Consider the following 27,664-nt stretch of genomic DNA (forward strand, 5'->3'; position numbering starts at 1 on the left):
ACAACAAATGCTGGGGAGAATGTGGAGACACTAGAACCCGTGTACATTATTGATGGGGAGGTAAAATGGTGCAACTGCTGTTATGGAAAATAGTATAGAGGTTACTCAAAAAACTAAAAATAGAACTATCAAATGATTCAGAAGTCCCACTTCTGGGTATTTATCCAGGAGAACTGAAAACAGGATCACAAAGTGATATCTGCATGCCCATGTTCATTGGAAACAGCATTATTCACAATAACCAAGAGATGGAAACAACCTAAATGTCCATCAGTGGATGAATGGATAAAGAAAGTGTGATATGTACATACAATGTAATATGGTTTGGCTCTGTGTCCCCACTCAAATCTCATCTTGTAGCTCCCATAATTCCCACATGTTGTCGGAGGAACCTGGTGGGAGATGATTGAATCATGGGGGCGGGGCTTTTCCATGCTGTTCTGGTGATAGTGAATGGGTCTCACGAGATCTGATGGTTTTATAAACGGGAGTCTCCCTGCAGACGCTCTCTCTTTGCCTGCTGCCATCCATGTAAGATGTGACTTGCTCCTCCTTGCCTTTCACCATGATTGTAAGACCTCTCCAGCCATGTGGAACTGTAAGTGCAATAATCCTCTTTCTTTTGTAAATTGCCATGTCTAGGTATGTCTTTATCAGCAGCATAAAAACAAGCTAATACACAATGGAATCATATTTTAGCAGGAGATGAAAGAAAAATATTTTATAGTGTGCTTGAAAGTAGGTTGAGAACATGGTTTATTCTTCTATTTCTTTTATTTTTAAAAATTATTACTATTTTTAATTGATACACAATCAGACATATTTATGGGGCACATCGTGATATTTTGATATGTACATATAATGTGTAATGATCAAGTAAGGGTAATTCACATATCACTCACCTCACTTTTCTTTGTGTTGGAAACATTCAAAATCTACTCTTCTAGTTATTTGAAAATATACAATAAATTGTTGACAATTATAGACACCCTCTAGTGCTATCCGCCTATCCAGCTGTACTTTTGTATCTGTTAATAAATCTCTGGTTATCCCCTAACTCCCAACACACTTCCCCACCTTTAATAGCCACTGTTCTACTTTCTATGTCTTGTTCTTTTTTTTTTTTTTTTTTGAGGCGGAGTCTTCACTCTGTCGCCCAGGCTGGAGTGCAGTGGCACCATCTCGGCTCACTGCAAGCTCCGCCTCCCAGGTTCACGCCATTCTCCTGCCTCAGCCACCCGAGTAGCTGGGACTACAGGCGCCCGCCACCGCGCCCGGCTAATTTTTTGTATTTTAGTAGAGACAGGGTTTCACCGTGTTAGCCAGGATGGTCTCGATCTCCTGACCTCGTGATCCGCCCGCCTCGGCCTCCCAAAGTGCAGGGATTACAGGCGTGAGCCACCGCGCCCGGCCGTCTTGTTCTACTTTCTATGTCTTGAGATCAACTTGAGAACAGTATTTCTCTTTCGTGCCTGACTTATTTCATTCACATAACGCCGTCCAAGCTCACCCATGTTACCACAAGCTATAGAATTTTTTTTTGAAACGGAGTCTTGCTCTGTCTCCAGGCTGGAGTGCAGTGGCACAATCTTGGCTCACTGCAACCTCCACCTCCTGGATTCAAGCAATTCTCCTGCCTCAGCCTCCCGAGTAGCTGGGACCACAGGCACACACTACCATGCCCAGCTAATTTTTGTATTTTTAGTAGAGACGGGGTTTCACCATGTTGGCCAAGATAGTCTCGATCTTTTGACCTAGTGATCCACCTGTCGCGGCCTCCAAAAGTGCTGGGATTACAGGCATGAGCCACCACACCCAGTCAAATTTTGTTCTTTCTTATGTCTAAACAGTATTCCATTATGTATATATGCTACATATTCTTTATCTTACGATGGAATATAATTTTATTCAGCCTTAACAAAGAAGGAAATCCTACCATATTCAACAGCATGGATGGATCTTGAGGACATTATGCTAACTAAAATAAGACAGTCACAGAAGGTTAAAGCCTGCATGGTTCTGCTTACATGAGGTAGCTAAACTAGTCACACTCATAGAAGCAAAAAGTAAAACAGTGGCAGCCAGGGGCTGGTGGAGGAGTGGAGAGGGGGAGTTGCTATTCAATGGGCGTGATACAGTCATGCAAGGTGAAAAAGTTCTAGAACTCTGCTCTAGAGCAATGTGCATATAATTAAGAATAGTGTACTGCACACCTAAGAGTTTGTTAAGAGGGCAGATTTCGTGTTAGGTGTTTTTTGTTTGTTCATTTGTTACCACAATTTTTAAAAAGGGGAAGAAGGAACCCATGCCCCCCGCCCTGGTGAGGGCCCTTCCCACTGCTGTCTCTTTACTGCCCCTGGCCAGCTGCCTTCAGCTCTGAACTTCCTCTGTGGTTGTGCAGTTGTTCAGAAGTAAAAGCCTGTGGGAAGGAGAAGTTGTGCTTTTCTCTTAAAAGAGTAAGAGCCGGCCGGGCGCGGTGGCTCAAGCCTGTAATCCCAGCACTTTGGGAGGCCTAGACGGGCGGATCATGAGGTCAGGAGATCGAGACCATCCTGGCTAACACGGTGAAACCCCGTCTCTACTAAAAAATACAAAAAACTAGCCGGGCGAGGTGGCGGGCGCCTGTAGTCCCAGCTACTTGGGAGGCTGAGGCAGGAGAATGGCGTGTACCCGGGAGGCGGAGCTTGCAGTGAGCTGAGATCCGGCCACTGCACTCCAGCCTGGGCGACAGAGCATGACTCCGTCTCAAAAAAAAAAAAAAAAAAAAAGAGTAAGAGCCATACCTGCCCACCTTTTTTTTTTTTTTTTTTTTTTTTTTTTTTTTGACAGAGTTTTGCTGTGTCCTCTGTCGCCCAGACACAAATGGCACAATGGCACAATCTCGGCTCACTGCAACCTCCACTTCCCGGGTTCAAGATATCCTCCTGCCTCAGCCTCCCGAGTAGCTGGGACTACAGGTGTACACCACCACACCCAGCTAATTGTTGTATTTTTAGTAGACACAGCAGTTTCGTCATGTTGGCCAGGCTGGGCTTGAACTCCTGACCTCAGGTGATCCACCTGCCTCAGCCTGCCAAAGGTCTGGCATTACAGGTGGGAGCCACCATGCCCAGCACGTCACTAACTTTTGGTTCCATTAAGGGTGAAAATCAGTTTATGACAAATCCTCATGGTCTGTGGCTATTAAAGGGCATGAGGGCTTTGGCTCCAAGCTCCCAGTTGAAACACATTTGCTGTAAAATGCAATGCCAGCACTACTGGCTCATTTATTGACTTTCCGTCTTTCTCTCTATCCCAGAGAATGGGTGTATTAGGCAGGCTTTGCTTGTCAGCTGGCGTTGGAATCCCAAGGGGTATTTCCTAGAAATGTGTACGTGGGTAGTGGTGTAAGGGCGTGTGTGCTGGGTGGGCAGACAGACAATAGATGCCTACTTTACTCTGGTGGATTCTCCTCGATGGAGCCACAAGAATAACAACCCAGCCACACTAGCTCCAGAGAGATTGAGGGATTCATTGAATATCAACAGGAAGAACCGGTGGGAAAAGAATGACATCACCTTGACAAGCGCCAGTGGCCCCTCGCCCCTTTGAGTCCAGCTGGCGAAGCATCGTGCTTTGGTTTTCCCTCTCGTGGAGCAGTGCGGTCCTCCCTGGGTCTGGCAAGATCTTTGGGAGGCTGGATCCAGGAAAGCATTCCAGGAAGCAGGGCCCTGGGGGTGGTGGACTGTGGGTCTTGGTCCCCCACAGAATGACTCCGGGGGTGTTAGCCCGGCTCGAACTCTCCTTTCTGGCCATTATGGAATTTTCAGGCCCATCATTGGCCAGAGCCCTAAATTCAGATGAAAGTCAGAGAAAGTTTCTCTTTGGCTGAAGGAAAACAAGAGGGGGTTAAAGAGTCACAGTGGGAAGGGGAGGCTCCGGTTGCCATGCTAGGGACCAGAGGGCCCCCTCTCCTTTATCCACTGCTGACAGTCAGAGCTCCCTGTTAGAACCAAGAGCAGGAGGGAGGCGTCCTCATGGGTGCTCAAAGGGCAACATGCTGAACATGTGTGGTGTGTTTGCGTGTGCAGGTTGGGGAGGGAGAGTGTCTCACATGGGGCTGGTTCTCCTCACAAGAAGTGAAGGTCCCTTTGGTGTGAGGTCCCTCACCTATACAGCACAAAGTGACCACATTTGAGGGCCTCATCGCCGTTGGTGAGGCATGTGAGGAGACAGCAGCACTTCCCTAGGACAGTTTTCATGAGTAACATGATTTCAACATTACTGAAAAGGGAGGGTGCCATTTCCTGCGATGGTTTTTGTTATTGCCCTCCCCACCTGGAGGTGGTTCTTGAGGCCCAACAGGCTCTTTTGGGGAGGAGACCTGAGCTGTCACACTGAGGAGGCTCCCAAGCTGCAGCCCCCCAGAGGTGGGGGAGTGGGCAGGGAGCTTGGGGATCGAGGAGGAGGAGGAGGTGGGAGGGGGAGGTTCCTCCTCAACCCTATGGACTCAGAGCCATGTCCTCCCTGGGGAAAGGGTCCATCCAGCCCCTCATGCCCTAGAATCAGGAACTCATCCCAGAATCACTCTCCTTGTGTGTGGGATCAGATAGGTTTCTTATGAACACAAGTTATTAAAACCCAACTTTGCCAGAAAAAAATATTTTTAAAAAATGGATATATCAGGCTCTAAGGCAAAGACAGTGTTGAGTTGGTCTCCGGGATGATGGAAGTCTAGAGCTGGGGGGTCTCCCCCAACTTCTCTCTGTACATTGGTCCCATGCTCTGTGCCAGAGTTATTCCAGCAGTGGGGACACAGTCATCCAGGCTTGAGCTCCATCTCTGCAGCTCCTGACCAAGAGAACAGGTGCTGGCACCCCAGGAGGTGATAGTGGCTTGGGAGAGGCCCCGGCCCTGGTGGGCAGGGAGGTGCCCACCAGCTCCAAGGCCAGGGCAGAGGCCAGGGCCCCTATCTCAGTTGCCGCATCCAGAGGACTCAGAGATGTTCCTTCCACAGCCCAAGTCTCTTCTGGAAACGTGGTCCAAGGCAGGAAGGCTCTGCAGATCCATCTCTCTAAGCGGCCATGTCTTTAGTCAGAAGTTCAGAGAAGTTCATGTAGATAGGCTGGTCCCCTGGCTCCTCGGGGACCCTCTGAAACCCCTTCAACCAGAGGATGGCACCGACCAAGATGAGCAAGATGGGCACCTTCACAAATACCAGGAGCATGTAGTGGTTCCTGGGGAAGGGGACACAGTGCTCAGAGCCCTGGGCACCCCCAGGCCATGTCACTCCCATCCCCTAACCCTGTGAGCCATCAGTCAAAGCCTGTGACCCTGGGCTGGGCAACCCCACTCTGAAGATCCCTGTAAACCTCCTCCTTGGTTCAACCTCAAGGGCTCCTCCAACAGTCACCTTGGCTGGTTTTGCACGGGGCCCGTCTTCCTTTCTAACGTTACCTTCTGGGACCCTCTTTGCTCAAAGTACATCTCGGCTCAACAGAAGCACCAGAGGTCACCAAATACAGGTTGTGTTTCCTGCCTCTGTTCCTGCTAATGCCAGCTCCAGGCTGGTAAATCACCCTTCCTGCTCTGTGTTCCTTGATGTCTTGCACCACAGAGGGTGGTATCTTATCTCCCCCTGACACCCATGAGGCCACCAATACAAGGTTGACCGATTGACTGGGCGGATGATGCTCACTGAGAAGAGTTCTGCAGAGTGGTTTTCTGGTGAGAGCTAGAGTGGGGAGATGGTGGATTGCAGTGATGGGGGCAGGAGAGTGATGGAGGGTGGGCTTGGGGCCTCGACTCTGGCTAGAACAGGTGTTGGTGTTTGGTGACAGGCAGGAGTTCTCAGGCTTGGCTTCCCCTTAGGAGGGACCCCAGGTAGGGGCAGGAGAAAGAACCACATGACTCACCTCTTGTGGGTGCTGATGGACACCCTGATATTGCTGTTGACAGATGAGTTTGCTGGTGCGGAAGCTGCTCCCTCTAGACACAGGCAAAGTCAGCCATAGGTTATTAGCACAGGTGGGAGCTCGTGCATGGGTCACAAAGCCACCCAACCCTGCCAGCCCTCACCAGAAGACCCTTTCCCCTGGAGTAGGAGGATTTTTCTCTCCTGCTACAGCCCCTCGTGCTTCTACTGAGTCACCTCAATCTCAACACACAGACATTTTTTCCCATCATTTTCAGGTGTGGCAAGAAAAATTAAAAAATAAATAGGAGTAAGCACTGTAGTCTATTATGGGGGAGAGAGAGGTTTTTTCATACTTTCTTTCCACCTATCTTGTAAGTGGGACTATTGGATGGGGAAATAAATTTCTGGTCTTTTCCTCTGGAGTGATGCCTGAGCAGGGCTTAAGGAGATAAGATGCTGAAAATGGGCTGTCCAGAAATTGGGGTAGTCCAGAAAAAGGGAAAGGGGGCTCCAGAAGGCTCATGAAGAAAAGGGCACACTCCAGTTAAATAGAGAACACTGACTATGAGGAACGGAACATTTTTAGGAGCAACTATACAGGCAATTTGTTGGGGGCAGTCTGGTGGGGGGGCCCCTGAGCCCAGCCCGGCACTGAGTATCCATGACCCAACAGTGATCTTTTATTTCAGTCCTCGGCCCCAGCAAATTCTTCTCAATGGTCCCAGGCTGTCAGGGGCAGTGGTTCACGCCTGTAATCCCAGCACTTTGGAAGACCAAGGGAGGCAGATCGCTTGAGCCCAGGAGTTCGAAAACAGCCTGGGCAACATGGTGAAACCCTGTCTCTACAAAAAAATACAAAATGAACCAGGTGTGGTCATGTGCCCCTATAGTCCCAGCTACTCAGGAAGCTGAAGTGGAAGGATCAATTGAGCCCAAGAGGTCGAGGCTGCAGTGAGTCAAGGTCGCCCCACTGCACTCCAGCCTGGGCTACAGAGAGAAACCCTATCTCAAAAAACAAAACAAAATCAAACAAAAAAGGCCCAGGCTGGGGCCACGCTAGGTAGGCTCCTGTCTAAGCTGCAGGTAACTCTAGTCACAACAGTTCCTATGAAGCCCCTGATCGTCTTACAGGCTGGTACCCCTGTAGGTCCCCCACCCAACACTCCAGAACATCTCTCTCCCTAAAGCGCCACACTGGCCATGGCTTTTTGTCTCTTTGTACCACCTGCATGTCTTGCTCAATCCCCTCTCTGCCCCCATAGATATTCTGGGCTTCCCCTACTTGGCAGCCCTGGGGAAGTCTTGCTTGACCCTTTCTGGACTCCTCTTTACCCAGCTGTAGCCACTGTGTCCATGTGCCTCTTTGGTACCAACCCCAACAGTATACAGGCTTGTTCTAGGGCCGGCATTGTCTATTTCCACATCACCACCAAATGGATCCAAGTGGACACTGAGCTGATGAAGTACTGAGTACGGGTGTGTGGGTGGAAGTGGAGGTTGGGGGCTGCTTCCCAGACTCCAGCAACAGCAGCAGGATGACCCCAGAGTCTGTCAGTGGAGTCCAAGGCATGGAGGAGATGCCAGGGCAACCAGAGAGGTCCCTGACATTGCCCGTGATTGAAGCCATCCTTTCACTTTAAAGCGTCCACTGTCACCCATGCATCTCCCTGGGACTTTCTTACCCCGTGCTCATCTTACACAGCCAGATAAAGTAGCAGAGCAGGTGGCTGGGGACCTAGAAAGGAGGGTACTGTAAGATGCCCAGAGCTACTCTGGGTTGGTGCAGTTACTGGGACTCAACACTAGGACTCCCTGGGCCGCTCTAGGTTCCCTCTCTGCCATGTCATGAGCAGGGCTGGGCCACCAGTCACCAAAACTGAAGTCCCCATTCTCACCCCCATCCCAAGCCCCACCTGGATTCCTTGGAGAGACCTCAGGGACTGAGATGGCAGAGCAATGCTGGCCGCCACTCTCCCTTAGTTTCTCTCACCTCCCTCCCAGTCCGTCTGTCTGTCTGTCTCTCTCTCTCGCTGTCTCTCTTAGGCTCACCGTCATTCCCCTTCAGCCTTGGGGAGGAGCAGGTCAGAGCATTGACTTTCCCAGCCCTGAGCTCCAGGGCCTCGTTGTGTAGATGAGAAAGTTCTTACCTGGGTCAACAGTCAGTTGCACTTGAGTCCCAAGGTCAGGTCCTCGTCTCTGAATCCCACACCAGTAAATGTTTGAGTCATTTTGCCTGAGCCCCTCCATGGTCACAGTGAATGTGCAGTCTGTATGACTGTCCTTGATGGACACAAGGTCCTTCTTCTCTTCTTGCTCCGACCCTCTGGTTTGAATGAGGATCTCGCATGAGACCCAGCGCGCCCCTCGGCACCACCACTTGACGTGGGTCTCCCATCCTCGCTTATAGTGGCACTGCACCTTCACGGACCCCTTCTCTGGACCTCTCACGGACACTGGACCTCGGATGGAGAAACAGCCTGCAAAACAGAATCCCAAGATACAACTCCTGTTGCCTGAGCCAGTTTGGTGTTTAAGAGTCCCGAGTGTGTCTCTAGCACACCCAATTCCTCATCCCCATCTCCCCCTCAGTCCAGCCCCCCACCAGCTTCTACACCTGCTTAGCATGTGACACCATGGTCTCCTACCACCTTCTTTCCTTGTCCTCTCAATGCTGTTCTCATCGGAGCCAAATATTTAACTACCAGCCCTCTGGGAGAAAAAAATCTCTGGTTTAGGAGCTGGGCACGGTGGCTCACACCTGTAATCCCAGCACTTTGGGAAGCCAAGGTGGGCAGATCACCTGAGGTCAGGAGTTCCAGACCAGCATGGCCAACATGGTGAAACCCGGTCTCTACTAAAAATACAAAAATTAGCTGAGCGTGCTGGCAATCACCTATAGTCTCAGCTACGTGGGAGGCTGAGGCAGGAGAATGGTGTGAACCCGGGAGGCAGAGGTTGCAGTGAGCTGAGATCATACCACTGCACTCCAGCCTGGACAACAGAGTGAGACTCTTGTCTAGGAAAAAAAGAAAAGAAAAGAAAAAAATCTCTGGTTTTAATATTTGCCAAATTCCGTAGTGTAACTACTCCCACAGTGGCAAATGTCAGGTAATCCATGTGATGTCACTGGACACAGAACTGGGAAAAGGTGTCCCAAGCCAGCTCCTGTGAGCCAGACCCAGCACCCTGTGGGGGTACCCAGGGTTTCCTCTCCAGCCTTCGTCTTGTCTCCCCTGACAAGCCTCCATGGAGGGAGTCTCTCCATTTCCATGGCTTTAATGATTACCTGTTTCCTGATGGTTCTCAAATCCATATTTGCAGCTCAGACTCCCCTTAGTAAGTCCACCATTTACAAACACACGCTGGATGTCTCCACACCAAATTCGTATGTTGCAGAATGGAATGCACTTCCTCTCCCATCCTGAACTACTCTCCTTTGGTATTTTTTTCTAGTGAGGCTTTGGATGTGACAGAGTAACAAAGGCCTGGTGAAAGCTAAGCAGATTAGAGGTGAGCATCATCAAATGGCTGCCTGTGCCTCCACTGATTGACTCCAGTTAGGCTGTGTGCAGATAGGCTCTTTCCTTGGCAATGACACGGGTTTCTTGATCACTCAGAAGTGGATAAAGGGGCAGAGAATCACAAAGGTAGCCTCCCTTGACTGTCTCGTGGCCTCAGAGCTTCAGGCCCAGGCCGGGGGTCTCTGCAGGGTGGAGAGAGCCGGGTCTATTTCCCAGGCAGGTGCCGCATCCTCACAGCTTGGGCCTTCTCCCTGAAGCTGTTTTAGTTTTCTTGAACTTTGCATTTGTGGTTGGTAGAATAATGTCCCCCATAGGTGTTGGCATCCTCATACACAGAACCTGTGAATATGTCCCCTGACGTGGCCAGAGGGACTCTGCAGATGTGATGAAGTTAGGGACCTTGAGACAAGAAGAGTATCCTGAATAATCTCCACGGATATTCTAAGTGAAACAGGGTTGAGGGAGAGTCCGATTGGAAGATCCTCTGTTGCTGGCTTTGAAGTGGAGGAAGAGGCCACCGGCAAGAAAAGCAGATGGCTTCTAGAAGCTGGAAAATGCAGGGAAACAGATTCCCCCTAAGAGCCTCTAGAAGAGGGTTCCCAACCCCGGGACCACAGATGGGTAACAGCCCATGGCCTGTTAGGAACTGAGCCTTACAGCAGGAGGTGAGCAGTGGGCAACCAAGTGAAGCTTCATCTGTGTTTACAGCCACTCCCCGTTGTCCGAATTACCACCTGTTCTCCGCCTCCCGTCAGATCAGCGGCGGCATTAGAGTCCTATAGAAGTGCGAACCCTATTGTGAACTGCACATGTGAGGGATCTAGACTGCACACTTTATGAGAATGTAATGCCTGATGATCTGTCACTGCCTCCCATTACTCCCAGATGGGACCGTCTAGTTGCAGGTAAACAAGCTCAGAGCTCCCACAGATGCTACATTATGGTGCAGTGTATAATTATTTCATTATATATTACAATATAATGATAATATAAAGTATACAATAAGTGCAATGTGTTTGAATCATCCCAAACCATCCTCACCCCACTCCTGGTGTGGAAAAATTGTCTTCCATGAAACTAGATCCTGATGCCAAAAAGGTTGGGGACCACTGCTCTAAAGAAACCCAACCCTACCTGCACCTCAATTTTAACCAGTAAGACCATGCCAGGCTCTGGTCTTCAGAAGCATCAATGAGATGATGAAATTGTGCAGTTCTAAGCCATAGAGTTCATGTTAATTTGTTACAGCAGCCACTGGAAATTAACATAGCATTCAACCAGCAGAACCAACTTGATTCTCTTCAAACCAGCAGCTCCACCACCCAGCCTTCCAGAAGAGCTTGGCATCTTCTTTCATGCTGTCCTCTCCTTCAGCCCCAAGAGCTGATTGGTAGCCAGTTTAGTTAGCTCTATCCTAGAGATGCTCCTCAGGTTTTTCTCATCTTTCAGTCTCTGTCATCACAGCCCCCAGGACAGCATGGCAGCAGGGCAACTGTGAGCTTTAAATGCAGAAAGACTTGATGCTGAACTAGTTGGGAAACCCTGGCAGAGTTGCTTAACCTCTGCAAGTCTTGCTTCCTTATTCATAAGACAGTCACGCTACACTCTCCTTTGAAGGTGGTAATAGGACTTGGATGTGTGTAGGCTGGGCAAGGTGGCTCACGCCTGTAATTGCAAAGCTGTGGGAGGCTGAGGCAGGAGGATCGCTTGAGCCCAGGAGTTCCAGACTAACCCGGGCAACATGGTGAAACCCTGTGTCTGCAAAAGTAAAAGATTAGCTGGGAGTGATGGTGCATGCCTGTGGTCCCAGCTGCTTGGGGGGCTGAGGTAGGAGGATCGCTTGAGCCTGAGAGTTTAAGGCTGCAGTGAGTTACAATCACCCACCACTGCACTTCAGCTTGGGTGACAGTGAGGCATTGTCTTCAAAAATTATTTACTTTTAAATTTAAAAGAAGACTTGGATATAGTCCAATACCAGACATTTGGGGTTTGCTCCATCAGTGACAGCTCATCAACAGGTCAGGACCTCATCTGTGCCTAGATCATGGCGGTGGCATCTGGAGAGGTCTTCCCAGTCCCAGCAGCATCCTCCCCAACTCTCCCCTCCTGAGGATTATGGCCTTCATACTCTTGTCTTTTGTGTTTCCAATCTCATATCCAAATCGCCACCCCCAAGCTGTCCTGCACACTAACAGCTCCCTCTGCTCTCCTCTCCATACCACTGCCTGAGTTGGGTACTGACACTGTCTCCTCCTCATCGTCAGCTGCACTTGCCCTGAGCATCTAAAAATCTTTTAGGGGCCAGGCACGGTGGCTCATGCCTGTAATCCCAGCACTTTAAGAGGCCAAGGTGGGTGGATCATTTGAGGTCAGGAGTTCGAGACCAACCTGGCCAACATGGCGAAATTCTGTCTCTACTAAAAATACAAAAATTAACCAGGCATGGTGGCAGGTGCCTTAATCCCAGCTTCTTGGGAGGCTGAGGCAGGAGAATCACTTGAACCCGGAAGGCAGAGGTTGCAGTGAGCCAAGATTGTGCCACTGCACTCCAACCTGGGCAACAGAGTGAAACTCCGTCTCAAAAACAAAAAACAAAAACAATAACAATATACCCAAAAACATGAATTGGATTTGTCAGCAATCACTAACAGCAGAAAAGAGATGCTGCTGCCTTGAACAAAGTGTCATGAATCCTAGCTTCAGTCATTCAAACTGTAAAGGGCTCACAATGTAATTAGGCCCATTTAAAAATATATGTGGGGGTTTCTCTAACCACAGAATACGATGGCTGGAACTATTAATCAGGCTTCTATGTGTTGTCAAGAGTTGGTATGAGGAACGACAGGGATGGAAATGACAGGGCAGCCGTCAGCTTGGAGCAGAGCCCTGTTGAACTGGTCGAAGGGCTGAAGTCCAGCCAGGACTGGAGTTGGGTCTCAGAACTCTCCAGCTGTGCTCTTTCCTGTTGTACCTCTGTGGACTGCTCTATCTGTGCCAGATGGTCAGTCCCGAGGCTCCAGGAGAGAACTGTGTGGCCCACACATACTGTATACCATGTGTAAAATTCTGGATTGTCCCCTAATGCCCTCTAGGTATCCACCAAGGTTTGCCATGGAGAAGATCATCTAGCCCTTCCCACTTTCCACCTGGGTTCTTGAGAAGTTTTTTCTTTGAAAGTCTCAGCTCCTGAGCATGGCGTGGAAGGCCTTCATAATCTTGTCTTTTGTGTTTCCAATCTTATATCCAACTCGCCACCCACAAGATGTCCTGCACACTGATAGCTCCCTCTGCATGTATCCACCATTCTTTCTAAGCCTCCATCTCTCTACACAGGTCCCCCAACACACACAGCCACATACACACCCAACTCTCCAGAGTGTCTGACCTTCGTTCTACAGGGCACATCAAGTGCACAGCTTCATCTTTCTCTAGTCACCAGAGAGAACTGCTTCATCCTCCGCACACACCTCCAACCAATGCCTTATTGTGTCCTGCAATTGCTCATTGTTTATGTGTATGTCTCACCCACTAAGCCAGCTGGAGTCTTTTTACTTTTCTTTTTTCTTTTTTTTTTTTTTTTTTGAGACAAGGTCTCACTCTGTCACGCAGGCTGGAGTGCAGTGGTGCGATCACAACTCTGCAGAATTGAATACCTGAGCTCAAGGGATCCTCCAGCTTCAGCCTCCCAAGTAGCTGGGACTACAGGCATGTGTCACTACGCTCAGCTAATTTTTGTTCATTTTCTTTAGAGACGAGGTCTCACTATGTTGCCCAAGCTGGTCTTAAATGCCTGGACTCAAGCAATCCTCCCACCTTGGCCTCCCAAAGTGTTAGGATTACAGGTATGAGCCACGGCCTCAAGCTTGGAGTCTTCTTTAATGGCCAGTTCTCCTCCTCTTTTTTCTTGATGTCCTCAGGCCCTGAAGCACACAATGTCAGTCCCCAGTGCACCTTTGTTGAATGACTTCACAAAGCCACCTCTCATTTCCCTGGATGTGGAAGGACAACTGCCCTCTGCCTCCTGCCCTGGCCTTGTCATACCAAGGGCCCAAGGCCCCAGCCCCACTCACCTGAGAGGCTGAGAAGGAGCAGAGTGGGGGACAGCCACATGGCTCTGCCTTCTCGGCTCCTCGTCCACCTGATCTGCAACCAGTGGCAAATGCGGATCCCAGATGCACTCTGGAAGTTCTGCCTGAGCTCAGGCTTGCACCTTCTGTGCATCTAGACCGCCTTTGACTTTCTTAATCATTTACTTCCTTTTATAGAGTGGGTAGTTCCTGCTTTTAATTATTCAATGAAAGAGGCAGGACTGGGCCACAGGGATTGAGCACTGTCACTATGTAAAAAAGAGGAGGGAGGGGACTGTGCAGGGTCAGGAGGGGAGGGGGAAAAGGGGTGGGGTGGGGGGGCATCTGGCCTAGCAGGCCTTGGGTCCAAGGGGTATAACACTCTGGGAGTCAATTTCAGAACTGTTCTACACCACAGTGACGGGTCCCAGCAGCAAGGAACACCCAACTCAGATGTCAGGTGGGCCATGCTGGACACACCTGAAGATTCGTTTGTTCAGGTGTAACAGCCAAGTGCATAAACACGCAGACTGTTGGCTCAGACAGACCTGGCTCTAACCCCACGAGCACCACCTACAAGCTGTGTGACTGTGGATAACGCAATCAACATCTCTGTGCCTCAGTTATTGCATCTATTAATTGAGCTCATAATGTTTGTTGTTGTTATAGGAGTTATTGAGAAATTATTTTAAGTAGATAGAGAGGAAAAGGGGTCCTTGGGAAGATTTTTTTTTCTTTTAAAGCAGCTCCGTAAATGTTTCTTGTCTAGCAGAAAAGCCCTGGCTCTTACAGCTGGGCAGGCAAGCTTTGATATGCAAATACAGGCCATCAGAAACTGGGTCCACCCAAACAGGGAGACTCCTGCAGTCTTCTTCTTGTCCCCACATGTGCCTGGCAACATGGCCGCCCCTACAAATCCCCATGTGTGTAGAACATCATGGCGCCTGTATTTGCATATTAAAAGGCTAGGGTAGCAGGGCTAGTTTTTTCGTGGGCTACTTGAATGACATACCTGGTCAAACCAATCCCCTGGGCCCTATGCAAATCAGGTACCGCCTCCTCCAGCCTCCTCATATAACTGGCTGTTTTGCACCACACTCGAGGTTCCCTGTTTCAGCTTGGAGCCCGCCTCCTTCAGTCTCTGTACAGGGGGAGCCTCTTCCTTCCTTCTTTCTTGTCTATTAAATTCTCCACTCCTTAAAACCACTCCACATGTGTGCATGTTGTTTTATTAAAAACAGCAGGAGACCAAGGAACCTGGTGTTCCTCCAGTCATCAGAGCCATATCATTTTGGTGCATTGGCCGGAAATCCAGCATTCATCGGAGTGGTAAGTATGGGAGTGAGCTTAAAATCTGTTCTGTCATTCCAAGGCACTCTTAGCCTCTATTTTAAAATAAAATAAAATAAGTCAGTGGGCATCCGTCAGCCGGGTACATACACTTAGTGTTGGCTGCCATACTAAAGACTCGAATGTGAGGCTTGCTGGTGAGAACACGGAGAACCCACCAATACCCCTGGGTCATTGGGAATGTTGGCCATGTTTCAAATCAGCTTCTTTTCACAGGAAGACCTCGCCATTGTGCAAGGCTGGGAAAAGTTCTAAGGCAACTAAGAATTTCTGGGCAGAGCACACCCTGGCATGAATCAAACGCCCCTGGACTGGACCCAGCCTCTGGTGGCCCATTCTGGGTGTTGGCAAAGAATCCTCAATCTTGTCACAAAACTCTCCTTCCTTCTCTATCTGCGGTCTCTTTCACTTTCTCTGTGTGAAATGTGTAGCGATTTTTACAGCCTAGGAAAGTAATCCTGTTAGGCAAAATCAGGAAGATGCGGTTGCAATCTTCTAGGAACAGAGTTCTCCCCTTTCTCCCTACCACATCTCTGTTGAGCACATAGTATTTCTAAGTCAACAGTGCCACCTAGTAGAAATAGAAATCCTCTACATAAAGCATTTTTTTTTTCATGGCAAACCGCAGCTTCTTTTTGCATGATCAGAAATCAGGCTGGGCCAGGCGCAGTGGCTCACGCCTGTAATCCCAGCACTTTGGGAGGCCGAGGCGGGCAGATCATGAGGTCAGGAGATCGAGACCATCGTGGCTAAAACAGTGAAACCCCGTCCGTCTCTACTAAAAATACAAACAATTAGCCGGGCGTGGTGGCGGGGGCCTGTAGTCCCAGCTACTCAGGAGGCTGAGGCAGGAGAATCGCTTGAACCCGGGAGGCGGAGCTTGCAGTGAGCCGAGATCATGCCACTGCACTCCAGCCTGGGCAACAAGAGCGACACTCCGTCACCAAAAAAAAAAAAAAAAAAAAAAAAAAAAAAAAAAAAAAAGAAAGAAAGAAAAGAAATCAGGCTCTAGGCCTCTTCTGAAAGTTCTGCCTTTAGCTTTTAGGAGTTAAGATGTCTTCCATAGCCAAATTTTAGTCTCAGTATTGTCCCACTGGCAGGAAAATGGCCATTCGGTTCCTACATTCCTTTAAATCACCTATCTGTTTCCGATTAAGATGGTACTTAATTAGTAAGGGGGTTTTTAAGTCTAGAAGTTAACCAGAACCATTTTTCTAAGGGTAAATTCTTTTTTTTTTTTTTTTTTTTTTGAGACGGAGTCTCGCTGTGTCTCCCAGGCTGGAGTGCAGTGGTACGATCTCAGCTTACTGCAACCTCTACCTCCCAGGTTCAAGTGATTCTCCTGCCTCATCCTCCCAAGTTGCTGGAATTAAAGGCGCCCGCTACCATGTGTAGCTAATTTTTGTATTTTTAGTAGAGACAGGGTTTCACCATGTTGGCCAGGCTGGTCTCAAACTCCTGATTTCAGGTGATCCACCCACCTTGGCCTCCCAAAGTGCTAGAATTACAGGTATGAGCCACCTCCTCATACCTGTATGAGTCCTCATAGGACTGCAGCCTAAATTCCAAATACCAAAGACTGAAATTTTCAGCCTTGCTAAGGGAACACCTCAATGTTTGAACCTTTGTTGTGTTTTGTACAGGGCATTCTCTGTACTAGTTTGTTGTGGTTATAAAACAATTAGCAGAATAGCCTACATTTGTAATTATTTTCTATTCCATGCTTCTGCCCATGTTGTTTTCTCTCAAAATCCATTCCTTTAAAAAATCTGTTGCAGATGTGAAAAAAAATAGAATGCTATTAAAAGACATTTTAAAAGCTCATAAATAATTAGAATTACATGCCATGTTCATAGAGAAATTATCATAGAGATAAATTTTATACATTTACATTTAAAGTCTCAACAGAGTTTTTTTTTCTTTTTTAGAACATTGGTTAATTCTAAAATTTCTGCAGAAGAGGAAATGACCAATATTTGCAAAGACATTCCTGATATCAAAGAACAATGTATAGTGACATGCCTTACCAGATAACAAGACATTTTAACACAGCTATAGTAATTAAAACAATGTTGTCTGGGTTCCAAAATAGGCAATTAGGCAAATTCAACATAATAGAGTGGTTAGAAAAAGGTCCAAGCATATATAGAAATAAATACATGCCAGGGGTTTCTTTGCAGATTGCTGGGGAAATGTGGATAATGTTTATCCAAATGGAAGACAGAAAAATGGATTATTATCTCAGCCTAGAAACAAAATCATTTAGAAATGGGTCAAGGACTTACCTGTGAAAGGGAATATTTAAAAATTTTTAGAAGAAAATACAGGAGTTTTTTTTTTAATTTGGGAGTATCCATAATTGGTTAAACAAGATGAAAGTATAAACCATTAAGGAAAATGAAGACTTTGTACATTAAATTGAAAATCCTGTTTCTCAAAAGATATCATAAAGCCAATAAACCAGGAAAGGATATGTAGAGCACGGTAACTAACAAAAGACTTGCAAAGAACTTCTACCAATCGGGTTACGAGATCAGGAGATTGAGACCATCCTGGCTAACATGGTGAAACCCCGTCTCTACTAAAAATACAAAAAATTAGCCGGGCTGTGGTGGGCGCCTGTAGTTCCAGCTACTTGGGAGGCTGAGGCAGGAGAATGGCATCAACCCAGGAGGCAGAGGTTGCAGTGAGCCAAGATCACGCCACTGCACTCCAGCCTGGGTGACAGAGTGAGACTCTGTCTCAAAAAAAAAGAAAAGAACACAAACAACAGAAAGTAGATGAAGATTAGAAGAGGCTTTTCTCAAAAGACAAAATTAAAATAACCAAAAAACACATGAGAATGAGTTTAATATTAGTAATCAGATAAATTCAAATTAAAACAATGAGATATCATTTCATATCCATTAACTTGAAGAAACTTAGAAAGTCTAAGATTCAAGCAGGAGCACTGCTGATGAGGTGCAAAAGTTGGTATAATTACTTTGGAAAATAATTTGCAATTGCCTAGTAGAGCTGATTACACACATGCAGCAAAACCTAGCAATTATTTGCTGAGAACTCTACTCTAGGAGACACTTTTGGACAGATAAAATAGGATATATGTTCACAATAACATTATAAGTAACGGCAACAAAAAAAGAAGAGGAGAAGGAAGAAAAGGAGGAGGAGGAAGAGAAAAAAGAAGAGGAGGAAGAGCAGGAGGAAGAGGAGGAAGAAAAGGAGGAAAATAAAAAAGAAGAAAAGGAGGAGGAGGAGAAGTAGGCAGGAAGAGGAGGCAGAAAACAGTAGGAGGAGGAGAAAGAGGAGGGAGAAGAGGAGGAGGAAGAGGAAGGAGAAGAGGACAGAGAAAGGATGGAGAAAGAGAAGGAGGAAAACAAGAAGAGCATAAAAAAGAGAAAGAAAAGAAACAAGCTAAACACTCGTTCAAGCAAGAGGATGTGCGAGTTGTGGTATGTTCGTACAACAGAATGTAGACCAGTACAAAGAAGTGACACATCAATGCATCAACACATCAACATGGATGAATCTCAAAAATAAAGTGTTGAATGGTCCAGGCACTGTGGCTCACGCCTGTAATCCCAGCACTTTGGGAGGCTGAGGCAGGTGGATCACGAGGTCCGGAGACGGTGAAACCCGTCTCTACTAAAAATACAAAAAATGAGCCAGGTATGGTGGCACACACCTGTAGTCCCAGCTACTCAGGAGGCAGAGGCAGGAGAATCACTTGAACCTGGGAGGCAGAGGTTGCAGTGAGCCGAGATCTAACAACTGCACTCCAACCTGGGTGAAAGAGCGAGACTCTATTAAAAAAAAAAAAAAAAAAAAAAAAAAGTTGAATGATAAAATCCGATTGCTTAGAAATAAAAATGCCTAATACTATTCACAGAAAGTTCAAAAATAAAGCTAAACAATATACTCTTTGGAAATCCACATGCATATATGAGGCAAATCCCTTAAAACAAGATGATGACGAACATAAAAATCGGAATGTGAGCCGGGTGCTGCGGTGCATGCCTGTAGTCCCAGCTCTCCAGAGGCTGAGACGGGACCATTGCTGGAGCCCAGGAGTTCAAATCCAGCCTGGGTAACATAGTAAGACCCATCTTTATAAAAAATAATAATAAAATAAAATGTAGGATGTGGTTTTCTGAGAGGAGGATAGAAAAGAAATCGCATAAGATCAGAAAGCGGTTTGGGGCTTCATGAGTATGAATGATGTTCTATGACTTAAACTGGATCGGGGGCACACACAGGTTAAAGAGTATTCTTGGTTGAAAGTGCATGTATTCTTTTGTGTGTCTGATACATCACGAGAAAAAAGCTTCCAAGTCTTCTGATAGAAACATGGATTTGTTGGTCAGAAGGCCATTCCCATACGTAAGAGGGAGTATGTTGCTTGGCAGGGTATTGATGGGCATCAGAGTTACTGTTTCTCACAATCCAGCTGACTCTGCCTCCCTACCGAGCTCCTCTGAGCCCTGTTCACCCACAGGACAGCCCCCATCATGTTTAGGAGCAGGGGCAGCTCCAGGAGGGTCAGGAGCAGGATGTGGAGGCTGCTGAGCAGGGACTTGTGGGGAACACAGTGACAGGCAGTGAGTCACCTCCACAGGGGAGGCCCTGGTGTCCTCCACCTTGCCCCTATCCCCAGTGCCAAAGTACTGTGGCCACAAAAATCAAGAACTAACCTGGACATAGCAGCCAGACACATAAGACCAATGCCCTTTAATTATCACCCTAAGAATTGCCTTGAGACTCAGGGCTGTGGGCTGAGGCAGGGCAGGGCCATGGCAGCAAACTGAGGGGACACTCAGGGACCTGGTAGGACCTGAATCCACAAGAATCTCTACCAAAGCCCTTCGTGTGCAGGAGCACACCCTTCAGAGGTGCAGAAATCAATAACCCGGATATCTGTTGAATGCCTGCTCCTCTCCAGATGGCATTTCCCACAAAGGCAGGAGCCCTGTCTTGTCCTCTTCACAGAGAAACTGGCACCTGCCCTGTGGCTGCAAACATCAGTCTGTAAAATTCGTGGTTGTTGAGCAGTGGCTACTAGTGTCTGTCCTGGGTCCACTGTGATGGTCACGTGCCTCCCCAGGGAGCAGACATGGTGGACAGGCCTTCCCAGGAGGCGGGGACCCAGGTCTGTCCACACTTAGCATGGCTGGTTCTCCTGACATGATGGGCTCAGGGTGTCTTTACCCTGGAAAGGGCAAGGAGGCTAGTCAGGTGCAGGGTTTGCCTCCTGTTTGTCCTGGAGGGCATCACCCCTTCTCCACATTCTTATGCCTTAAGCATATTCCTCGACTCTCCCAACCCTCCTGCAGATTTCTGTTCCTTTCTTCCTATCATGCCCAATAGCACCAGTATGTGCACACAGCCATGAAGCTGAGTGGAGAGTGACAGGGGAATCTGGGTGGAGCTGGCACCATGAAGGGGTGACTGCACCCTTGTCCTGCCCTGTCCTCCCTCCATTTACACTCTCAGGGACACAGCGTGCACTAGGGTCATTGGTGCTGATGCCCCCAGACTCACATCATGGGATTGTCGTCAGCCCAGTGAAATCCCAGGCCCTCCCACCTGCCCAGTGTTCAGGTCTGGCTTTGGCTCAGCTTGGCAATAGCCAGCCCTGCCATGAGGACCTGACCTGGTCTCCTCTTCTGCTCATTCCATTCTCCCCAGAATCAGCAGCGTGATCCCTGACACACACACGTGGCCCTGGGGAGGCGCTGCTCAACTCCCAATGGCTCCTGCTGTCACAGGATGGCACCCACCTGACCTGGCCTCGGCACACAGGTCCTGGCAGCCCCCAGTGCCCGGCAAGTGGCTCCCACCTCCTGGCTCCAGGTTCACCTCGGTGCTGCTGCCCTCTCCACTCGGGCCTTTGTCCAGACCCTCAACCTCCCACTCTGCCTGGCTCCAGCTGACAGGTTTGCCTGCGTGTTCCTTGACCTTCCTGGGTTATGGTGGCTCCCTTTTTAGGGGTCCTCATGACCCATTTCACACTTCCCTCTTGTGTTCATCACTGCTCTGTTCGTGGGTTTCATCTGGACTGGTAGCTCATGGAGAACCAGGGCAGTATCTTGTCTTGGTCACAGCTGTGACTTGCTATCATCCTAGGGTCTGCCAAAGGCAAGTCAACAAACTGCCTGTTGAATGAATGCATGCATGACTCCCGAGTCTTACTGCCTTCAGAAAACGTAATTGTCTGATGCTGGTGTGCCATATCCGACTCAGGCTGGGGAGGAGACAGAGAATGCTATCTGCAGGCCCTGCAGCCACTGGATCCAGAGAGGGATCTGCCTCTTGTGTTTTCCAGATCCAGGTCTAAGATGTCCCCTGGCAGGACACGTGCACCTGCTGCTCTCTCTGCCTCAGGGCTCCTCCTCCAGGGATCCTGGCGCTCACCCCCTCCTTTCTCCTGATCCCTGCTTGCTCATCGCCTATTAGAGGGGCTTCATAACGGACCCCTCTGCTCCTGCAAAGCAGTCACCCCACTTCTCTTATTTTACTCCGTGGCTCTTCTCACCTCTGTCTTTTACATTTACCTCTGGAACTTATTCGTGTATTTTTGCGTGTGTTTATCATTTCTATCCCCCACCTGGAATATGGGCTCAATGTAAACGGAGTTCTTTGCCTGGTGTATCATGGTCTGAAACACCAGAAGCTCCCATAAGTATCTGCTGAACGGAAAAAAAGGTAAGAACTCCCAGCGAGGCCCTCCTTGACCAGGAGGACTCATGGGAACCACCTGCCTCACAGGTGTTGGCCAGGTCATCATGGCAACCCTGGAACAGAAATGGTGGGCAAATGATAACATCTTCTTTCATCTGTATAGGCAGACATGGTCTACACTACTGAGCAAAAGACTCAGTTAACTACCACATCAAGGAGTCGCAGCCCTCAGTCCATTTCCAAATTTGCACCAGTTAAAACCCACAGCCCTGGAATGAAGGAGAGGACAGGTCCCCTTGAAGAAGGAGAAAGGGTAGGCCTGGCTATGCTACCAGAGTTCATACGGAGAATCTTCCACCAGCTCTCCCAGAGGGACCTAGAGACACTGGCCAGGATGTGTCTACCTGAAGGAGGGAATAGTCAGGCTTTGGGGGAAATCCTGGATCCTTTTCTGCAGGGACTCCCCATTCTGAGGGGCCTAACATGGGGCTTGGTCCACTATTCTCAGCAAAGGCCTGTGGAGATCAGGGAACAATGGATTTCTCACTCAGGTCTGACTTAGTAGGCCTGATACATCCCAAACCTACACATTGTCATTTCTTAAAGTTTGAAGGCATCATGGAATCGACACACTCAGTAAATGGAAGCAGCCACATATTCTGCACTCCTGGACCCAGGGAGTGTGGGCCATTATGGTGGCAAAGGTGCAAGGGAGTCCTGGACCTGCCTCTCCCTGTAAAAACGGTGGAGGAAGCAATGCCAGGCTCCTGGAGAAAAAGGAAGGATGCAGGGAGGGCATACGGGCACTCAAATGTGTTGCTGACAGCTTGAGGCTTAGCTGTCCAGGGCGTGTACGTGAGACGTGGAGTCACAGCTCAGGGCGTCCATGTCCATCAGGTTCAGTGTGACACATGAGGATCGGGCACAGGGAAAAGGCTGAAGGAGGCTCACAGAGGATTCCAGGAGATGTGGGGAGAGCAGCCCGGGAGGGAGCGGTCAGGAGGTCATTCCAGTACCGCAGCAGGGCTCTGTCGCAGCGCAGGGCCTTGATGGACAGCAGATGCTACTGGTTCTCACCCTCGGGCCAACTCTGCCTGCTTCTAGAGCTTCTCTGAGGTCTGTTCACCCAGAGGATGGCACCCAGCATGCTCAGGAGCAGGGGCAGCTCCAGGAGGACCAGGAGCAGGAAGCGGACGTTGCTGAACAGGGAGCTGTGGGGAGACGGTGATGGGCAGAGTCACCTCCCCAGGGGAGGCCCAGGTGTCCTCCACCATCCCCTGACCCTTGTGTCCCAATCCTGTGACCACAGCCAACCACATAAGCAACCCCACTGGACAGTCCATCCCATCTCAGCATCACGGCCCCTAACCCTCAGCCTCAGATTTGCCCTTGACCTGAGGACTGTGACACAGGAAGGGCAGGACCGTGAGAGGACGTGAGGTCACGCCAGGGATCCAGGGAGGGTCTGTGTCCGGGACGCAGCTGTCTACCTCGGTGTTCCCCATGGAGGGTTACCCAGCTGGGGTCCCGGAATTCACAAAGGTTATTTGTTTGGTGTCAACTCTCCTGTACACAGAGTTTCCAGGAGGGCAGGGACCATTTGTTTCATTCACAGTGAGTACCTGGTGCCTATCCTGAGTCTCCAATAATCTGCCCTACAACTTCAGTGCTTGCTGAAGGAATGAATGAATGGACAGCTCAGCTCTCAGCTCCTCAGAGGACTGGGCTTATCAAACAGGATGAAACTCTGGCCAGGGCTGCGAGGGAGGCAGAGGAGAGGACCGGGACCACCGGACCCCAGAGCATCTGTCCCCTGCCCTAGCCTGGCCAGGTCCCGAGGCTCCTCACAGGACATTTGCCTCGCTCCTCCCTCTGCCTGGACCCCTCTTCCTCCAGACCCCGGAGTGCCCAGCCCCCAACCCTTCAGGTCTCCATGCTCACATCCTCAAATCCTCAAACCCTATTCTGACCATTGTCCGTGAAAGAGCAACTCCAGCACCTACACATGCTCTCCCTAAACCCAAGAGACAAACATCTCATCCCAGCATTCATCACCGTTTGCTGTATTTGTACATCAGCCTCTGTGCTGACTTGGTCAATGCGTGAATTCACACAGTAGAACTCAACTTCCACGAGGGCAGGACAGTGGCTGTGTGGTTCCCTGCTGTGACTCAATCCCAAAAGAAGAGCCCGACACTTCAGAGAACCTTCACATTAGGTGTGGGAGGTGTGAACAAAGAAGGGACTGGACGAAGGGAGACCCAAGTCCCCTAAACATCACACGCAGTGGAGAGGCTGCCCGTGAGGCCCAGTCCTGTGCACAGACACCTTACCCAGGGTGTGGGCTGGGTTCGGGGCTGTCCTTTCTGGTCACGCTGGGCCAGGTGTGCACTGGTAGCTTCGTGGGAGGACCTGAGGTGCCCATGGAGCTCTGGGGGCTGGAGGCTGTGGGTGAAACACGGGTCAGCCTTGATGACATCACATGGGTCTCCCACTTACTCTCACCTGTTCTCGCTCCGATTTTCACAGACAAGGTCACCAATGATGTGCTGGACAGACGCTCTGCGTCCAACATGCCCCACGGCCACACCCAGGCCTGACCAGGGTCCTGGGCCTCTCCTTGTCCCATCCCTAGGTGCTGCAGAGCCAGGACGCCATTTGAGGTGTGAGAGCTGCCCGGCTCACCAGCGGGAAGGAAGAGTCTGTGGCAAAGGCACGGGGCTCCAGGTTCCTCCCCAGCCAGGAAAGGACAGGGTGACCTGGGGGAATGGGGTGATGTTTATTCTGCGAAGGGTGACCCAGAGTGACTGCGGCGAGGCTGGAAGTGAGGACAGGAAGTCAGCAGGGTCCTCCCTGAACGATGGGACCCGAGTCCACTCAGCCCCAAATGGCAGCCACGCCGCGGCCCCACAAGGCCATTGGACCATCCTCTTAGGGGGAGGGATGCCCAGGAAGAAAGATCTGGAGAGGGGACACCCGGTGGAGCCTGGGCAGTGGCCTGCGGTGAAGACAGCTGGATAAGGGCCTTTTCCTCCCGCCCCCGGTGCCCTCACGTAGCTCTTAGTTCCTCACTCCTAGATGGGAAGGCACAAAGGGTGCAGGAGGGACACGTCCCCCCCGGGAAATGGAGAACAAGAAGACGCTCAGAGGAACCTGGGACATTGGGAGAAGAAAACGATGGAAAAGCAACCACACTGAGGCCACTGGGCTTGTGTCTCGTGAGACAGGAGCGGGGCTTTGAGGGAAGAATGGTCTGCGGCACGGGGAGGGGCCCTCAGGTCCCTGCCAGCCTCAGAGCTCATTTCCATCCGCAGGTCCCTCTGCCTGAGGCGGCAATTTCTGGGGTTTCCCTGGGTTCCCTCCTGTGGTAAAAGGTGTCAGAGAATAAGGGGGACACACAGGTCAGCCTGTGGGGCAGGATGCGGTTCCCAGGAGCATGGGAACCCCACCCAGGGCTCTGGGGTCCCTTCCTGTGTCCTCCAGTGGCTGCTGCAGGAGCTCCCAGAACAGGGTTGTGAGGCTGCGGCCTCAGGACCCTCCAGACAGGGCGGCGTCCATGCAGTCCCCAGGGCAGGGGCAGCCTTGAGTGAGGGGAGCCAGTGATCAGGGGGTCCAATTCCGCATGGGGAAGAGCAAGTCAGACCCAGGCGGGACAGTGGGCGCCCTTCAGTGTAGACCCGGCCCTTGTCAATACAGGGAGATAGCAAGGACCCCAGAGTCAGGGCTGGCCTCACAGACCTCACCCAGGAAAGTTTCAGGCCTGAGGCTGTGAGGGAGGGCACACAGCGGGGAGGTCTCCAGCCACAGGGCCAGGGGCCTTTTGTGGGTGCCCACCCTCCCAATACACACATGCAAGTGCACACACACACACAAACCACACCACACACCTATGCAGACACCCACACACAAAGACACACTCTCACTCATCCACACACAGCGGCACACAGTGTCCTGAGTCACTGACCCCCAGGATCACACACTCCTGTTCCACTTCTTTCCTCAGGGACAGAATGACCAGCCCTAGACTCAGGCAGGCCTGGTGCTAAGAAAAGGAGGGGCTCACCTGGGAACACGGATACCTCAACCTGGACTATGACCCTCCTGGGCCAACTGGGCATTTCTGAACAGGATGCAGGTGCCACTCCCAATGGTCCTGATTTTCCATCCTGCTGATGAGGGTCCAGGTCTCCTGCAAGCCTCCCTGCTGCAGAGGAGTCTGTCTACACTGCAAATCTGACCTGTCTTGTGCTAAGGCTCCCCCTGAGGGCAGCAGCTTCCCATCTGGACCCCCAGCCTCTCTGTGCAGCCCCACCCTTCCCCCACGCAGCTGCACTTCCGTGGGGCTGAGCCACAGGTGCGCTCCTGGCTCCTTCACAGGCAACGCTCTCTCAGCCCCCCTGTCACTGGACCATCCCCTTCTTCAATACTGGGCAGACATGTCGGCTGCTCCAGGAGAGACGCCCTGACTGTGTTCCCCTGGCCCCCACCTCTCTCTCTCTCTCTCTCTCTCACACACACACACACACACACACACACACAGTCAGCTTCACGTCTCTGACCTGATTCCTGCCCCAACAATTCCAACCTGAGCCTGTTTAGGCGCTGAGGGAAGGAGAGGCTCACCTGGGAACACGGACACCTCAACCTGGACATAGGGATCATGAAAGTCTTGGTGCCACGGTGTATCCACCCCACACCAGTATGTGCCTGCGTCCTCCTCTGTGAGGCTCTCCAAGGTCACTGTGAAGCTGAGGTTTTCAGGACTGTCCCTGATGGACACTCGGCTGTTCATTTTTCCTGCTGGCCCTTCGGTCTCCACAATCTTGTCACATTGGAGAACCAGTAGTGGTCTGCACCAGTATTTGTTGAGAGTCTTGTATTTCTCCTCATACCAACACTGCACACTCAGGGATCCCCCCACAGGGCCATCCACGGTGCTGGGGCCTCTCAGAGGAAAACAGCCTGAAAAATACAAGCCAGAGAGTCCCGTCTCCTTACCAGAGGGGCCTGGTCCGGGGTGCCCCAGTGTCAGACCCTCATGGACCTTGGGAGTGTGGAGAAGCCAATGGCAGGCAGGCAGGCTTTGTCCACCCAGGAGCAGGGACTGAGGGTCAGAGGCTCCCTCTGTGCAAAGGCGGGAAGGGTGTGGGAAGTTTCCATGGAGACTGGAAAGCCAGGCTAGGGAAACACTGGATGTGTGCAGGCCTGTGTGTGCATGTGAGTGTGGCTGTGTGAGTGTGACTGCATGTGTGTGTGACTGTGTGTGTGAGTGCGACTGCATGTGTGATCGTCCCGGATAAAATGTGTGATTTGATAACTTTGGCAATGACAGTCACAGCATCACCTCCCACCAGGGCTTCCTGTCTCGGGCACAGAGAAACAGGCTTCCCCTGCGCTGTGCCCTGCGGCCTGCTGTCCCCTGGGGAGGCAGCTGCTGACCGCTCTTGGATGCTCCTCTGCCCTCCTCCCCTCTCCCCACCCCTGCTCCCCTCTGTGACCGCTACTCCACTGCCTGCACCCCGCCCTGCCCTCTCCCACTCAGGACAGAGCTCCCCGAGTCTAGGGCCGGCCCACTCACCTGGGACAAGCAGGAGGAGCAGAGCTGAAGGCCGCCACGAGGCCCAGGCCCTGGCAGTCATTCCTGTAACACGGATGTCACCTGCCACTGTGCAAGACCCCAGGAGGGGAAAAAATGGAGCCTCCTCCCAGCAGATCTGAGCTTTGCTTCTGCTTTTCTTCTGCTCTCTGCTTCCTTGTCCGGCCCTGTCTCAGGTCTGAGGCTGGAGAGGGTCAGGGTGCAGGAAGCTCAGGGAGAGGGCCGCCTGGGCTGAGGCCGGTGCTGACAGCTCTGGGATGGTGCTAGTGGCTCCTCTCAACCCCGAAGTCTGGCAAAGTTCAGGGTCCCTTGGATGGAAATGCAGCCACTTCCCCACAGCCCACAGCTTCTGGCTTCAGTGTGTTACTCACACAGCAGAAGGCAGAGCCAAGCCGGGCCATTTCCTACCACAGGGGCTGCTCCACCCTCCGTGACATGTCACTTCCTGGTCAGGATGGACAATCTTGTGGTTGGAAGCTAAATCTGCCATCTTCTTTAGTCTTGGAGGTGACCAGAGAGAGGTTGTGTCCCTTAATCTTCAGCTAGGTCCCCGCCG

At 50.5% G+C, this 27,664-nt stretch overlaps 2 protein-coding genes across 4 annotated transcripts; both read right to left on the reverse strand.

The window, feature by feature from the left end:
- Positions 1-60: 60 nt before the first annotated feature.
- On the reverse strand, positions 61-13,651 carry CD300LB (CD300 molecule like family member b). 3 transcript variants are annotated; one of them, XM_005584855.4, is made up of 4 exons: positions 13,488-13,651; positions 8,044-8,373; positions 5,895-5,967; positions 61-5,216 (listed from the first exon to the last, which is right to left on the reverse strand). In XM_005584855.4, exons 1-4 carry the CDS (start codon positions 13,636-13,638, stop codon positions 5,054-5,056), a joined length of 717 nt encoding a protein of 238 aa, XP_005584912.3. In that variant the 5' UTR covers positions 13,639-13,651; the 3' UTR covers positions 61-5,053. The 3 variants fall into 3 exon arrangements, with proteins under 3 accessions (XP_005584912.3, XP_073876423.1, XP_073876422.1); XM_074020322.1 differs by lacking the exon at positions 13,488-13,651 and adding an exon at positions 9,183-11,851; XM_074020321.1 differs by lacking the exon at positions 5,895-5,967 and having other exon boundaries at positions 5,088-5,216.
- Positions 13,652-17,613: 3,962 nt separating this feature from the next.
- Positions 17,614-27,459, reverse strand: CD300C (CD300c molecule). The gene is made up of 4 exons (XM_005584857.5): positions 27,091-27,459; positions 26,136-26,474; positions 23,846-23,957; positions 17,614-22,723 (listed from the first exon to the last, which is right to left on the reverse strand). The coding sequence occupies exons 1-4, from the start codon at positions 27,149-27,151 to the stop codon at positions 22,576-22,578; spliced, it is 660 nt and encodes a 219-aa protein (XP_005584914.3). The 5' UTR covers positions 27,152-27,459; the 3' UTR covers positions 17,614-22,575.
- Between the last annotated feature and the right edge of the window lie 205 nt (positions 27,460-27,664).

Source organism: Macaca fascicularis, chromosome 16 (genome assembly GCF_037993035.2).
Source record: "Macaca fascicularis isolate 582-1 chromosome 16, T2T-MFA8v1.1".
Lineage (NCBI taxonomy): Eukaryota > Metazoa > Chordata > Mammalia > Primates > Cercopithecidae > Macaca > Macaca fascicularis.